This window comes from Cheilinus undulatus, linkage group 14 (genome assembly GCF_018320785.1).
Source record: "Cheilinus undulatus linkage group 14, ASM1832078v1, whole genome shotgun sequence".
NCBI lineage: Eukaryota > Metazoa > Chordata > Actinopteri > Labriformes > Labridae > Cheilinus > Cheilinus undulatus.
Genome location: NC_054878.1, coordinates 24467241 through 24484858, shown reverse-complemented (window position 1 = coordinate 24484858; position 17618 = coordinate 24467241). Strand labels below are relative to the sequence as shown.

Here is a 17618-nt window from a genome sequence, read left to right as displayed (position 1 = left end):
GTTGGTTGTAAAGTGTTATCATATGTCAGCCACATCTTTGTCAGAAATGTATTCACTATGCTTCTGACAACTGCATAAATGTCTCCTATTTGAGAGCTTTTTGTCTACAAAGAAATACTATAGCTCAAGTTGTTGTCTGTGGATGTTTCTGTTCCTTTGTCTTTCTTCCTTCTGTTGTTTCCCCACCTTTTGAGAAACCGGCTGTCTCTTCAGGTTAGCTAATTGAGTGACTGAGTGACGGACTGCAGCATACAGAGGTTTGCCAGCTCTGTCAGAAAAAATACAGGCAAGGAGAAAGTGCTTTGTTGTTGGCGGAAAAAAAGCCAGTCCAATTTCTATTTCCTCCTGTTGTTTTTTTAAGTGTCTTACTTCTGCAAGATTGTGTAATTTACTGTTATTTATGATCCCTCCTTGAACTGTGCTAACTTTAATAGCCATGAAGAAATCATTAACAAGAAATTGTTTTGCTGCATGGCATAAAAAATAAGTTGTTATTCTGCTAATATAACAACCTTGAATCAATTTCTCAAGATCACTGGAAATGTGTCATCAAAGCAAAGTATAAAAACTGGCTCATGGTTTTGAAATCTTAATGAACCCAGAAAAAGGAATGACTTATTTTGTGAGCACAAGAAACCAAAACACATGGTCTTCCACATCCCCATATCATATTTGACCAAAGATCTGGTTCAATGTAAAGAGATAAAGATAAAGAATAGGAATTTTAATGCTTCAATCTTTGCCAAAACAATAACCAAAACCAATCAGTCTGCTTGTCTTTAGAGTGCACTGTTGTAAAGCTCATTTCAAATTAAACAGTAATCTCTCCCCCAACAGCTAATGCAGCAGCTAATTATGTCGAAAGCCACTCACAAGCATTTTCTGGATGTTTTTTTGTTATGCTGCTGCAAATTTGTGTCTCACTTTGAGAAGTTTAGATCCATGAACGCTCAATTTGTTTTGGGGAGTGCTACTGTCAAGTCTATTTCTGTCCTTGCTGCACTATTGTCCTCGCTTGACTGCCTTCACATCAAGTGCTGGATTTATTTGGCCACTCTGGCAGCTCAGGCTGATAGGCCCTGCAGCCACCACGCAATATGCAATGGGCTGAAGTTGCTGCTAAGATAACTATAAGCTAATGTAACTGTCATACAGGCTTCTGTGAATTGTTTCCCTACAGGCAGAGAGAGTTAACGCATTGGAATAGCTCAACTTGTTTACAGATTTTACTGCAGTTTTCTTTTTCTGTCATCTTGATTTTGGTTTGTTTGATGGATTGATGTATTTTTAGTTTACTTTTAATCTTTAAATGTTTGTCTTACTCGTCTTCCCCCGCGAATGTTAATTGGTGGCTCCAGCTGCTTCGCTTCATTCCCAAGATCCATACCCAAGAAGATTACGATCTTAATTAGCTATATCACAGAAGTGAGCATATTACATTTTCACTCAGCATTGCACATAGACTTCTGGTGTCTTGTCCTTTTATGAAAAAAGCAGGGGTACCGCTTTGATTGCTACAGGAGCTTGATTGAATTAGCTGCCACTTCTCTGCTTGCATTACCTAAAATCTCCCCCGCTTCACAAGAGGCTCTTCAACATTATGAAACCCGGTCAGTGATTGAAAAGCCTGTCCAATACTGACAATATGGGAGATGCTGTTAGCAAACAATTGCCTTTCATACTTTGTGCATCAAATAATGATTCAAAAAGGGGAAAGAGATGGTTGCAAAACATTTTAGCTCATGCTAAATCGGTCTATATGTCCATATGGAATGACTCCAGATCAAAGCCACCCATAATGGGGGATAAAGGGGAGAGCTTTCTGGGGTCCAGCCAAATGGGGGGGCCCATTGTGGTCAGGAAAATCTCAGCCCATTGTAGGGTTAATCTGTGATAACCATATTTTACATTTAACCTGAATAACAACCATTCTTATCAAAGCAACAAAAATGAATTGTGTATTTATTTATGCTGTAGTACAATAAAGGCTTTTTAAAAAACTGTAGACCCATTTTAAATATAGTAGAAGACATTGAAATTACTTTAAGGGAAAAATAATAATAAAATTGTAGAATTAAGGTAAAAATTGGCAAAAAATGTGTAAAAGTGGCAAAAAATGGCAGAAATAATTGGTGAAAAGTGGTGAAACAGGGGCAAAGATTGTTTACAAGTAGCAAAAATGGGCAGTAAAAAAAGGTGAAAAGTGGTTTAAAAAATGGTGGTAATAATGGGTTACGAGTGGAAAATATTGGCAGAAATGAATGTTGAAAAGTGGTAAAAGAATGGCAAAAAGAGAGAAAAGGCAGCAATTATGGGTTAAGAAATGAAAAAAGTGGCAAAAATGGGTGGTAAAAAAATAAAAAAGCTGCAAAAATCAGTAAAAAGTAGCAAAAATTGGCAAAAGTGGTAAAAATGGGCAGTAATGCCGGTGAAAAGCTGTGAAATAGGTGGTAAATTGATCTTGGGTGCTAAGATAAGTGATCAAAAGTAGTTTAAGAGCTGCAAAATAGGATAAAAGAGGCAAAAATGGGCAGTAAAAAAGGATGGAAACAGTGATGGAAAGGGGTTAAAAAGTGGCGTTAAGAAATACTTTGAACATCGGAACCCAATAATAGCTTGACACACTTGTCAGCTCCAAAATGAACTACTTTTAGCCAAGACGCTAGCACTGTGCTGGTGATCCAACACACATGTATTAATACCATCAATAAATCATGACTGGGGAGGGCAATTTCACTGGATTTCTCAGGGGCTCAGCCAATTCTATGGGCAGGCCTGCTCCAGATGAACTACAGAACTTGAAGGTGACAGGTTTTGATGTCAAAAGCTTTTAGGTTTTCTTTTATTCTATGGTGTTTCAGCTAGCTTTACTTCAATGTATGAAATCCGTCCTTATAGAGAGCAATACAAGATCAAATCAGATATGATTCAGTTATTACATTTCATCTCTAAAAACAGAACTTAAGTGTACGAGTCATCCAACTATGGATGCATAGTTGATTTTTGCTGGTCTGTAAGACATCCATATGCTGATATTTACAAATTCATTTTAGTCAATATAAAAATGACAGATACATGTGGTATGGACCTAGTTATAGATGTCTTTTCTCAAGTACATTCACTTCCTGGCTCTGAAATTTGGGTCAGACTGTAAACGAAGAACAGCACACCACAACAGAAGTCTTGGAAAAGAAAGCCCAGAACTCCCGACCATAGCTCTGAGATGCTAATCATCACCAGAAATTTGATAATTGCTCCAGTGATTGCTCAGATTCTAAGGTTTTAATTCCAGGGGAAGCTGTGATTTTGATGATGGGACACTAACTATGGTCCTCTAGTTTAGTTTCTTGCATTTGTTGTTGTGAGTTTATAGTGTTAAGTTATGTATGGTCTTTTTTTAGGGGTCAACCAATATTGAGTTTTCAGAGGCGGTACCAGTAGTGATTATTAATTGCTCATGAGACTGATGATGGCGACTGTGGCTCAGTAGGTAGAGTCAGTTGTCTCACAAGCGTGAAGGTCGTGGGTTCAGTCCCCAGCTCCTGTGGTCACATGGTGATGTGTCCTTGGGCAAGACACTTAACCCCAATTTGCTCCCACTGCTTTGCCTGTGGAATATAAATGTGCATGGCTGCATTTAGGTGGGATTAGCTAACACAATTCTCCATAGCAACCTCTGCCATTAGTGTATGAATGTGGAGTAAGGGTATGAAAGGGTAGGCATGACCTGAGGTGTAAGAACTCTTTAAGTAGTCAGATGACTAGAAAACAAGTCCATTAATCATTTATATGGAAACAATATGCATTTACAGTAAAAATAAGCCATTGATAATCGTCAGTAATTTAAACGTTACATTAAAAAATAAGAAAGGACAAGTCATTTAGCCAAACAAATACTTTATTATTTATTACTAAAGATTAATTTGGCTATAACTTGTAAGATATCTAGCTAATCAAATATTACTGTGCCAAGGCGATGGGTTGGCCAGATTTCATTTCTGTCATCAGGCAAATCCATCTTTCAAAGCTCCAATCTGACACTTCTGTACCATGTGAAAAATTATTGGACCAATCAATGTCATTTGTGGAGTATTGGGCAGTACCAATGGGTGTGGTTCAGTTGTTTGTATCTTTTCTAAAAAGAAGGAATATTTTTGCTCTTCTCCTGACTGACCTTGGCATGAGATTGTGGTTATTATAGGTACGGTTTAGTTGTACTGCAAGCAAGTAAACAATGGCTGCTGCTAATGAAGCAATTTGCTTGGATAAAGGTTGTTTTTATCACAACCAGAAACCATTTTATTATTTGAAGCAAAGAAAGATGTCTTTGTTCTTCTTCCAGACAGTTTTGGCATGAGTTTTATTCACCAACTGGCTCCTCCATTAGTAAATGATGACTGCACTTGCATCAAGCTCATGTTGGGTAGTGTGGCGTGAGCACGTTTCATTACAGATTGCATGCGCAGCACTGTAGTTATGGCAGACTGAAATGCAGACTGTTTTACGACATTGTTGACAGAAGCAATAAAGCACAGCTGGAAACACAATGAATGGCCTCCGCTCACATTTCACTAGGAAGTGTAGATAAGTTAACACTTCACTTTCTCTTGAGGTTACCTTCAAGAAGAGAACGAGGACCAAACTAAAGATAGTCCTCATCTTTGAAGGTCATCCTCTGCACAGTGTTTTTAATAGACTCTGGAACTTTCTCAGTAATCAGCTGGTGATGCCACATTGTTCTACTGAGCAGCTCAGAAAGTCGTTTGTTCCTGCTGCAGTCAGATTTTTTAATGAACATTCTCAGTAAAACCACAACCTCAAGCTGTAAATTCTGCATCAAATGTATTCATTCTCTGGTGTTATTTATTTTACTGTTGTGTATTATAAATGTACTGTCCATGTTGTTTGCATGTGTTGATGAGGTGGCAAATGAGTTTCCCCACTGGGGATAATAAAGTTTTCTAATCTAATCTAATCTAATCACAGGTAGTATACCTACTTGAGCTGTGCATGCCCAGTACGTCTTATGTGTTAAGTCAATTTTAACTCTAATTTGCCAATAATGAATTTCAAAGACGATAACCAAACTAGAATTTTTTGAAAGACAGACATATGTAAAACAGTCTATGTGGTGTGTTAAGTCAATTCCTGACATTAGAGGACTGTGGTAAATGAAACAGAGCCAGAGAGTAAGAAACATCTCACATAGCAGTACACTTTTAAATTGACTTTATAGGGAATTTGGAAAACAAATTTCAAAAACAGATAATTGGCAAAACACCAAATATCAGCCCTGATAATTAATTGGCCCATATTCCTCTTCAACAGTTAAGCTTATAAAGTGTTGGGATGAAAGGTTGCACTATATTATCTGCATGATGTTGTTATCAGCAGATAATGGCCTAAAACATTGAAAATTGGTACCTGAATGTATGAAAGCTTTTGCTGATATTTTAAGCCAATGTGACTGGTAGAGTTTGTGAATAACTTTTTGCAATTTAAAGCAGAATCAATACATTTTCATTCACTGAAGTTTGTTTCCTTTTTTATCCTCATTCCTTACATTTTATAGTGTTCTAAGGACTTAATTTTTCAGTCTGAAATATGGCTAGTTTTATTCTTTTTGCACTTGAGAAAAATGTATTTTTCCAATGACATTGTCAGGTTTGTCTCACTTATCCACTCAGCCATTTGATTAGGAGAACTCATTTTAAATGAAAGTATAAGCTCCATAAATAAACATTAAAAACCATATTTATTTTATGCATATAGAGCTCACTGTCCATGCTGTCTGTGGCTCGCTTAAAGGTAGATAAAGCTTGGTTTGACACTGTTAAAAATACATTACATAATACAATGCACTTAATGTACGTGTAATCCAAAGAAAAATATGCTATTCATTGCTCAAGTTTATATTTGAAAACGAGTACATGTGTAATTTATTGCTATATTAAATGTGTCAGGTAAAATCAGTTTGGCATATCAGATAGCAGCAAACATCCATTATGGTTCAAACCTGTTTGGGTCACTTGATTCATCCGTTAACATCCCTTGAAAAGATTGAACCCAATGATGTTTCTTCATGAATGCAGATTTTAATATTTTACTGTCTGTTAATTATTGTAGCTTAGTGTGCCCTCTAGTGTCGTCAGAAATCCATGTGCTGGTGGTACTGAACTGAGAATGTTTACATTTCTCTGGGTATGCTAAAACTGATTTTGTTTTCTCTGTGTTAAAAAAAAACAAATAAATGTTTAACTGGACACTAGAATGTCTAGGTTGTCTAACAGTCTGTCTTTTTTGTCTCTGCAGGTACATTCGCACCATGTATCTTGGTATACAAAGTCACAGGCAGAAAGAGAACCAGCGGCGCTTCTACTGGGCCATGATGTACGAGTATGCCGATGTCAACATGCTGCGACTGCTGGAGACCTTCTTAGAGAGTGCCCCTCAGCTGGTGCTGCAGCTCTGCATCATGATCCAGAGCAACAAGGCTGAGTGGCTGCAGTGTAAGGGACTCCCTACGGCTCCATCATGCAACAAGAGAGTCCGATTTTGTTTTCTGCGTAGTCTTTCTTCTGTGTCATACTGTTTTTATTGCTTGGCTTGCTTCCATTTTCTGTTAAGTCCTCATATTGCTTTATTCACATTGTGCAGAATCCTAACCGATACATCCTATTTCTAACATTCCTCACACTTATATTTGAGGCCTCTTTTACTGTTGCAGTTTCATCATCCCAGAGGACTGAAGCAATTGAATACTAACAAGTGATCCCTTTTCCCTGTCTGGGTGTCTATAGAAATGCCATCAATGCATTTGCTGAGAGGCACCATGCTGCTGCTCTGCAGATAACCCTCTATCATTTTTCATGCAGCAGGTTGCTGTTCTGACATATCTGCTGTCTCCACTATTATACCAGTCTTAAGGAAACTGAATTGTTGCAGTAAATGGAGACTGTGTTGACTAAATGACCTATGATGATCTCAGTAATAATATGCCTCTCAAAGATGTGATGGATTGCTTGGCTGAAATAAATGTACTGTATATAGTAAGTGGAGTAGCAGCCAAGTCAAGATAAAGCTGTATTTCTTTTCAGTTATGCAATGAATATGGGTTTTTTTCTTATTTCTGATTTTTTTAAATCCATTTGCAATATCTTCGATTCTTACAACCCTTGCTCTTCATTGCTTTTACTCGTTCTCTCTTTGTCTTTACTTCCAGGTTTTTCTGCCATGTCCTCCCTACTGTCCCTGGCCTGGGTGCTAGCCTCCTACCACAAACTACTGCGTGATTCACGGGACGACAAGAAGAGTATGAGTTACCGAGGTGCCCTAGTGCACCTGTTCTGGCGCCTTTTTACCATTTCGTCCCGGGTGCTCTCCCTCGCCCTGTTTGCCTCAGTTTTCCACATCTACTTTGGCATTTTTGTGGTGCTCCATTGGTGCGCCATGGCTTTCTGGGTCATCCATGGCGGCACCGACTTCTGCATGTCCAAATGGGAGGAGGTACTGTTCAACATGGTGGTGGGTGTGGTCTATGTCTTCTGTTGGTTTAATGTGCGTGAGGGCCGGACACGGTACAGAATGGTGGCCTATTACATAGTGGTACTGTTAGAAAACGCAATCCTCAGCTCCCTTTGGTACGCATACAGAGACCCAGCCACCACTGACGCCTATGCCTCTTTAGCCCTAAGTGGCGTCTTCCTGTGCTTTGCTTCAGGTGTGGCCTGTATGGTTCTCTATTACGGGGTGCTACACCCAATGGGCCCCCGCCTGAGGGTGCTGGCCAGCTCCTGCTGCGCTGAGCTGCTGTGGGGCCTTCCTTTACCCCCTGAAGCCGAGCCTATGGCTCCAACACCTGGCCCCCGTGGCTCTCAGGCCACTCCCACACGGGGTTTGGCAGGGGAACACGTGGAGTCGGATGAAACAGCCACGGACACCTGCCTTCCGGTTTTCCAGGTGAGGTCAACGGAACCTGTGGATGCAGCTGGAAGGCCCATCCGTCCTGAGGGTCCTCTCATCAAGATAGACATGCCCAGAAAACGATACCCAGCCTGGGATGCACACTTTGTGGATCGGCGCCTGCGCAGGACCATTAACGTGCTGCAGTACATTAGCCCGAATGCGGTGGGCATCAGGTATAGGGACGGTCCGCTTCTTTATGAGCTCCTGCAGTATGAATCCTCCCTCTGAAGGCATCTTCTCTGTCACCTCCTCTCACACAATGCATTTTTGTTCCTTTTTTTACATTCTGCTCTACCTAACCTCAAGATAAATTCTCTTCATTTGACACACTTCTCTCCCATGTGATCATTCAGTTTCTCTGCAGGAGGTGTGTTTTTGTCTACTGAAAAATCTGTCAGGACGCTGTAAACACACAATCATGATTTATTTTTGGAAAAAAACATACAGCACAGAGAGGAAATTATGAACCTACAGTATCTTATGTGATATATACCGAAGTCTCATATAAATCTCTCTGCATTGATAGAGGAGAGATGAGTATGAGTATGTAGATAACATATGAATGTTTCATTATGAAATGTGTTTAATACATTATACTGTATTGGTGATTCAACCTGTGAATACTTGTGAAGGGCATATTGTATGTCCCTGTGACATGGGGCTGGTGCAAAGCCTGATGGGAATGATGGAGGAGGTCTTTGCACATCCCAATATTTACTGCCATTCTTTATGTAAATTACTGAAATGTATGATGATGTTTACCAAGCCCCTGGCCCATGAATAAAAACGCACTGAAAATTCTATGACAATACTATCACCCAATGGGCACAATCATACATGTGTCTAAGAGAATCAATTCTCCAGGGATTTTGAGCTTATGTGGCTCAATTGTATCCCAGCTGTACTATTTCTGTTGAAAATCCTTAATCGTAATCACATCATGTATGGAAAAAAAGAAGCACACTGACCTTCAATCAGTTCCACCCGTATGTTAAATTTGTACAGTGTAGAGTGCCCTCCAGTGGAGGCAGGCTGTAACAGCATGCCTTACTAGTTCATTTTTGCCCAAAGGTATGACAGCACAAAATATAAACAGAGGTTAATAAACACAATAGATGAAACACAGAATGTAGTTAAAATGAGCACAACTTTTTTAATTGGTTGTAAGAAAATTCTAGTGAAAAACATTCCAAAGACCTTGTACAAAGATTGTCTCGTAAAGGGTAGAAGGAAGGATGGAAAGGTAGAAGAAAATGTGTGATATCAAGCACCTTTTCTTGAAGTGCAAAGACAGCCTTGAGGGAATCCTCCACCATTCCCCTCTGAATCCCAGAAAGTAATCCCTTATCAAACCTCCCTAGATCTTTTCTTATTAAAAAAAAGTTTTAGGTTTATTAATATATGCTTATTGGGGGCAAAGACTTGTACTAAGTTCTTGAAAAAATGTCAACTCTAAGAAGAAATTTCTATGCTATGATACTTCAGTGCGTATTTGTGTCTACATTTATAGTCATTGACATAACTATATTTTGCCAGAACACACACTTTTTTACATAAAAATGTTGTGCTGTGCAGTGTTAAAAAGTTAAACTCCTCAAAATCAATGTGCCCTCAAAGAGGTTATACTCTTATGTGGGTGTACAACTGTTCTGACACCTGCTAGTGCAGTTGAAATGAAGCCAAATCACATCTTACAGTACTGTCTCTCTATTTTATCTGCCCCTTTTGAACCAGTAGAACAAGAGCCTGCAAAATGTGTGCCATCTATAGGCCTGCTGTGCAACAGTTGTACACTGATATACATCTGCCAGCTGGACCTGCGGGTGCTTTCAACCACAGGACAGCCAGTGTCTTTCATTCATGACAGAAAAAAAACATGCCTTCTAAGTCAAAGGAGCTTGACGAAAAATTTCCAGAGGGCTACTGAAAAAAAAAATCCACGGGAATAATGAATGCATTTCATACTCCAACTTTACCTATTTACTCAATAATTCATCTGAATATATAAAGTGTGTTTTTTACATTGCAGTGTTTGGCATGTTAGTATGAGGCATTAGTACAAATGCGCCCAACAAGGGATGCCCAAGACTGCTGCACCAAAGAGAGAGATTCCTATTTCCTGGCTCACTGGCTCTCTGCTAGCTGTGGCTACATGTGCCTGTTAACATCGTACTGTAAAAAGGCAGGAACTGTGCAAGTCCAGGTTATAGGTAAGAGGGGGTTTTGCCAGGGTTGGAAATGAACATGAGAACAGATTGTGGAAAAGGGCATGAATTGGGAAACTGATATAGATACTGAGACTGCTATTTTGAGTTTCATATTAGCCAAGACAAAGTAGCTCTGACACGATATATGAAATACAAATGAATAGGTAAAAAAAACACTGTTTGACTTTCATCCCCTGACTGTTATTGTGTATTAAAGTCACCTGATAATTTATCTGAAACTATTTTTTCTTAGCTAAATGGTTATGTTTGAGCAGATGCACTGTCTGGAAAGTGTCAATTGCATTTGCATTAAAAGCAGAACTAATAACCAGTGCCAGTATGAGTATACGAATACTGTTACTTAGTGCGTTTACATGCACCAGAAAAGTCAAATTCTGATGTTAGTCAGACTAAAACTTGACTCTAAAAATGCATGTTAGTCCAACTGAAATCAGTCAAGTCTTAATTCCACAAGCAGGACCAACACATCTAGGTAAAGTGGGTTAGAGATCAATGTACATATCATAATCTAGCTCAAGCAAGTTATTCTGCACATGCTCACCCGTTTCCGTGCTGAGTTGAAACCCAGAAGTCACACTGTGTAAATTATATGCCAGGCAGAAGTCGCACTGTTGTCCCTGTATACGTCATCATAAACTAGAGGGATAACGTGCATAGCATTTATATGACGTAAAGCATGGAATATGTACAAAATGCACTGAACTGTAACATTGACTATATTTTTCCCTGTTCAGTGTACAATCCATGCAACCAGTATGATCTTGCTAACCAATAGAAGGTCCAATAGTTATAGCTGCAAGGAGTCATATCACCATCTACACTGTGTCCTAACTACATGCAATTCAAGCAAGCATTGGTGAAAAAATCCGTTTGATTACACTGATTACTATTGAAGTGTCCTGACAGCACATAAGCAGTGTAGGGCGACGTGGCAAGACTTTCTGGCACGTTCCTCTTTGTCATTTGCATTGACACAGGCGAGGAATGAGGAAAGATGTATCACAAGGTATTCCTTTCACTTTCTTCATTCAATTTACAGATATGAATGAAACTATAAGCACCCCTATGAAAATGTTTAGTTTTTCCCAAGCATTTCGAAAGTGTTGTTAAACAGAGCAAGGAATTTTAAACACGGCTTTTCCAAACATCCTAGTTTTATTTTGGAAGCTTATATTATTTTACCTTGAGCAAAATTATTTCACAAGAACCAAAAACTACCAGGGTCTAAATCATTAGCCCCCCCCCCATGCTAATAGTCAGTTGTGTCTCCTTTGTGCTGGATAAAGGCCTGCAGTCTTTTGTTGTTGTTTTCACCAAGTTTCAGACATGACTCCTGAGGAATCCCAGCCCATTCTTCTTTGGCCAATTTCTCAAGCTCCTCCAGATTTGATGGTCTTCTGGCATGGACCTTGGTCTTCTGTTCACCCCACAGATTTTCGTTCAAGGACATGCGTCCAGTATGTATAACCTTTCTCTAGGTTGTCCTCAGCATACTTCAGTCTGGCTTGAAGGTGTCTCTTCTGCAGAAGTCAAGTTTTTCTTGATATGCAACTTCTCAGTCCATTGCTGTGCAGGACTCTAGTGATGGTCTTCTTTGAGACTAGAATTCTTGATTTGGTTAAGTCATTCACTTGAGTCTTGGCAGCTGTTCTTTAGACACATACCTCACAAGTTTTCTTTCCAGAGTCTTTGAAATCTTTCTCTTCCTACCTCTGCCAGGCTTGTTCTGGACTGTGTGGTTCTCTTTGAATTTCTTAATGATACCACTCACTCCAGTTTTTGACACTTGGAAACGCTGTGATAACTTTGTAAATCCTTCTCCTGCTTTGTGAACATCAACAATTCTTTTTTCTCGAGGTTTAAACTGATTTCTTTTGTTTTTGACACTTTCACCAGTGAAAGCTCAAACGCTTACTGCAGTTTTTTATACTCTTTGTAAATTACAGATAACCCCCAGTTTTAACTTGATTTTACAAGCTTTGGGCATTAAAAAGTTATCACATCATTGCACAACAGTGGTTTGTGATATGGCTCGACAAAAAGGTCCGTTCCAAATAGGCTAATAAATCTGACCCTGGTTTGGGGTTTTAGTGAAATAGTTTTGTTTCTGTGTGCAAGTAAAATAATGTTAACTGTTTATCAGCACTTGGGAACTACTTGGGGAAAATCTTAGAAATATTCAGTGGGGCTCATAATTTTGTCCTCATCTTTAGCTTGTTAACTTGCTTTAAAAAAAAGTTGTGCATTAATAACATCAATACCTGTGTTTGAAATGCATTTTACTTTAACTTCTGTGAACACAGAGACAAAAATATACAGCTCAAAGCTGTCAGAGCACGTCAATACAATTCAACTTGTTAGCATTCAAAATAAAAGTGCTGAAAATGTATTATTAGATGTACTATTTACATGAAAGCCTAAATTTCACAGGGCAGAAAATTAACTTGACAGTTGCAGTGTGGACAGCGAGTATGAGATGCTGTGTGATGCAACACAATGTCTGACACCCATATGCTGTTAGGATACAGTGCAAGCATAGTGGAGACGAGACAGACTTCCATTAGTCAAGTACAGTAGTCCAGTTAAACAGCCTATTTGAGCTATAGATGTGCATGTAAACGTACTGATTAGTGGTTGTACCAGTACTGTAACTTGAACAACTTAAAGGATCTAAGAATGCTTGGAAATAAGTGCACATTCTTTTCTATGTTTCTCCTCAGTCCTTTCCCACAATTCTGTTCTCTTGCCGATTGTTCGGCTCCTTCCCCGGTTGCTGCTCCACCCTCTACCCCATCTCTACAGTGCGGTGTCTTGGTGCACTCCCAAAAAAACACACTCTGGTAACTGAACAACGGGGGTTGAGGCTGAACAACTGGAGATCCTGACATGAGAACATGCAATGAGGTACACTGCCATAACCAAGAGTTTCAACATCCAGGGTCTGCCGACCTTCAGCTTAAGAGCGATGTTCAGCCCTGAGTAATTGAGAACTGTTGGGTCAGCTAGGGTGGAGCAACCATCCAACTCTCTATATGTATAGATATACATGAGTATGCAAACAACCAACTTGTTCATTGTTTACCATAGTAGCCAGAGTAGTTCCTCTATGTTGTAGTGAATGAACAGCCATGTTAATAGCTAGTTGATGAATGAATAATAAGTGTTGTTAAAATTTTTAAGAAAACCTAAGCAAAACAGCCAATACAGGGGTTCCTCAGGACCAACAACCAAGACCACTGAACCAGCTGACTCAGGGGTGTCTCAATGCAGTTCTCATTCCCAGGCATGTCCTCAAGGGTCTCCATTTTTTCCTTAACATACTGCATCCTGGACCACTCCTTGGCTGGGATCGTACGATTACAATATGGTTTGCACGTTTTGTTTTCGTGGGAGTAATGCTCTATCATTCTTATTACTAGGGGGCAGAGGAGCAGTTTTTTGTGGTAGTTGGCTGCCTGGCATACCATGCATCCTTTATAAACTCTTTCCAGAGGTGGACACTTGTCCAAATCAGGTGCAAATACACTGTGATTCATTTATTTTACTTTGTGTTTGTGTCAGAATTACTAGTCAGCGTTATAAACAAGAGTACATACAACTGGGCTTCATTTCATCTAGTGGTGTTTGATGTTGTGAAACGCAGAGTATTTATGCTTGCCTGACTGTGTCCTTAGAGTGGTAGTAATGGCAATTAATTATTTTCAGTTTTGTCTACAAAGAGTCTTTATGTATAAGTCTGCATTTTTATGAAAAAGGAGTATATTTTATATATTTATATCATTGAATTACCATTTGCCACCTTCTTTTTTCAGTGAAATGATTCTCTGGAAGCTTGTTAGAAACTGTTTTAGTTTGAACAAATTATACCAAAATTATACACGGGTTTCAAAGCTAACTACACAAGACTGCAGGAGGAAGTTGTCTCCAGTTTATACCCAAGAAATCCCCCACAGAAAATTACTTCTGTTGGGTTACCTGCCCACTTCTATGGCTCAAATCTACAGCACACAGCAAGAGTGTTTGAACAGAAGGCCTGTTCTTCTCAGTCCTTGTTGTGCCTTGTTACTTTGGATGCTTTAATCCAGCCATGGCAGCCAGGTCCGCAAACAACAATGCCAATGTCTTGATTTTACTTGTTTCATGTGCCAGCACATTCACAGAGATGATGACAACACAGAGGAGAATTTTCTCAGTCTGTCTCCCCAAACCAGATCAAGCCAAGATCTCAAATCTGTCACCTCAATCATCTGCACTTATGAGTCTCATTATTCATCCAAGTTTTCATTGACAGGACTGTATTTTTTCCAAGATAAAGTGTAGGAAACTGGACTAAGAGATGTGAAACCTAGATATTGGTTCTGCCAAAAAAGAAAGCAGTAAAGTAATGCAATACTGAACATCTTTACTTGAACGTAGAGTACCTCATCTAATTTACGTTTGAGTAAGCTCAATCACAGCAGCCCCAAATGATTCAGCATGTTACGGTCAGCAGTTTGGGCTTAAACGTGTTCGTTTTGGACTGCTCGATTGATAGTATTAACAGAAGCCAGCCACGACACAGAACGATTTATTCAATGATTGTTTTGTACTTTTGTCTATGCCTTTACATCGTCTTCTGTCATGCAATGATGAATGATTTGTAGTGCCAAGAGGTAAAATTTTTTTGTTGTTTGTCTCGTGTGAACAATTCATCCTTTAGCCAAACAATAATGCCTGCGGTTGAACTAAAACACGGAAGGTGTAAATGATGATGAAATGCGCAAAAAATTACTTCTGTTGCATTTTTCTTACAATGGTATGATGAAACGTGCCCGGTCATTGATTGGATATCCTCATTTCCTGGTTTTCCCACCACTTCCCAGCATGCCTTTTAGAACTCATTGTGAAGTGACCCTTGACATTTAGCATGTAAGTGCTCTCAACTGCACAACTAACCCTCTGATTACTGCGTCAATGTGTAGCAGCAGGATTTTATAGATTTTGGTTCGTTGTCTTTGAGTCATGGCCATCTGTTTGACCAATGCAGCAGTGTTTTCAGATAATAAAAGGTGCATTTTTCCTTTTACTTTGATTTTTTGTTATTGACCTGGTGCTGAATAACTATATTTATAAGGTGCTATCACTGTGGACTGCAGAGTCCACTTGTTGGCTTTCTGAGAGCAGAGCCTTTCAGTTGACTGAGAGAAATTTGCAGTCTTAAAATGCTCGAGAGCTTGCACCTCGAATCCGCACAGTTTACAGCAGAACTCAACTCTCAATGGTGCCATTTTAGTTTCCAGTCCTCACACACAAAAATCAACTCTACTGCTCATAGATGTTTATAATACCGGTTTCAGGATACATTATGTTTTTGTTTAACTGATATTTTCACTGCATCAGGATTTGTTTTCTTTCTTTTCTCTGAGAGAATGAAACTGAAGGATGAATAAATGCATCTTTGGGGCATAGGAGCACAAATGTACTTCTGCTACTAGAAAATGGGGAAAAAAATATATAGAACGTGATTGCTGTGTTGTAAATTCCTGTCATCTATATGTCTTAATCTGTGTGTATTTATATTTTGTTGTTATTGTAGAATTGGCTGTAATACTTTGTTTAAAAATGGATTTGTTATTCCAATGACGCAACAATGGTTGTCATATAAATTGCTGCTGATTTCTTTTAATTGTTATCAAAGTTGTTGGGAAATATTGCTTTGTTTATATTCAATCAATTTCTAGATTGTGTTAGCTTGTTGGTGTATTTACACAAATCTATCAGGATGCTCCCTAAAACTATATGATTTATCCGGGGTATTCCAAAAGTTGGCACAATGTCATTTAGCAAATCTGCTACGGTCTGTAGCATCTTTATGAAAGTGTACTCATACAACATATGTCTGAAAGCATATAAGGAATGGTTTCTTTGTTATTGTTAAATATAAAATGTAAGTAAATTGTTCCATGGGATCCCCGTTCTTTAAAAAAAGCAAAACTGATGTCCTATTTTTGGGAACAATATGAATATTATTAATAACATATGGTGCTAAAGTTCTTTTTGTATGTTTTGGTTTTTAGATGAAAAGAGAAATATTATGCTGAAAATGTAATGTTAAGCCTTACTGTAGATTCATATATCAGACTGTTCATCCCAGAAGAGAAAAATAAATATAGTATTTGAAAGTGCAATTTGGTAGTTCTTACATTTGCATGCTTTCTTCACATTTCAGATTAAAGCAAATGCAATACATTTTCAGTATGTGCAAAGTATTCTCCACACAATCTGGACTAAATGTGGAAACAGACTGGTAAATATTATTAGATCCTATATATCATCACTGTGGGGCAGAAACCTCATATCTCCAGTTCATGATTTTTCCCTCCAATAAATCAGTGCTGTTGGTCCTTTTGAACTGATGAAAACTGTCAAAAGAGCCTGTGTGTAAACCCTGTACCTGTTGGATTGGAGGTGCTTTGTAAAGCAGTAACTCCTATAGGCTATGTCCATATTCACAGGTCAAAAATTCAATGGCACATACTGAAAATACAGATGAGCATAATGTCAGCTTTGATATGCAGTGTTTAATTCAAAGAAAATACTGTTTTATTTATTTTTCATTTCTTGAAAAGTTGTTATTTTGGAGATATTGAGTTTGCACCTGACAGGGAAGATATTAAAAAGGAGCAAGTGAGATGTCCTCCCACCCACACCAGGGTTTTGAATCGCATTGATCTGGTGAATCCAGGTTCAAATTATTAGGAGTTATGATGAGAATTAGTTACTGCATGTAATTTCAACAAACAAATGCATGTATAATAACTGATGGGGATTTCTGATATTAAAGGTGCAGCGTGTAAAATTAGGGAATATTAACATCAAACACTCAGAGTCCAGATTGTGATGCTCACTTCTGGTGGTAACTGTGGTAACCAGTAGAATTTAAAAAACACAAAACATAGATTTCTGTTATTTGCTCCCCTTTGTGTTGCTATAGAAACATGAAAATGGCAAAAATCCAAGATGGCAGACTCCATAGAGGGACCCCTACCTATAAAAGACTTATCTAAGTTAATAAGATATAAACAATTAATATATTCAGGAGATTAAACGCTTAATCTAGACAAACATATTTTTTGTACTACTGTTTATATGTACCAAGTTTGTTCTTCTAAATCCTACATGGCTAAAAATTACACAGTGCACTTTTAACAGGGAAAAAATACCAAAAAGAGAGAGAGAGATGACCATCAAGGTGAGACTAATGGTTTAACTATGTCAATGTTGGGCTTTCTAAATAATTCTAAATTCAATTATTTTGAATACTGAAACAAAATATGTTGAAATAGAGGATATCTTGCACTATCTGACCTATAGGAGCAGTTTATGGCTCAATGGATGTCTGACTGACAGGTTCAATAGTCTTCCTCTGAAACAGTGGTTCACAAA

The 17618-nt window shown here is 38.6% G+C and overlaps 1 protein-coding gene across 1 annotated transcript in view; it reads left to right on the top strand.

Moving 5' to 3' along the window:
* The window catches only part of xkr6b (XK, Kell blood group complex subunit-related family, member 6b), a 95424-nt gene extending 87231 nt beyond the window's left edge, over positions 1-8193 (top strand). The window contains exons 2-3 of the mRNA XM_041806027.1: positions 6313-6509; positions 7223-8193. Of these exons, the coding sequence (XP_041661961.1) occupies positions 6313-6509; positions 7223-8193 (1168 nt within the window). The remainder of the gene's footprint in view (positions 1-6312; positions 6510-7222) is intronic.
* Positions 8194-17618: the final 9425 nt, after the last annotated feature.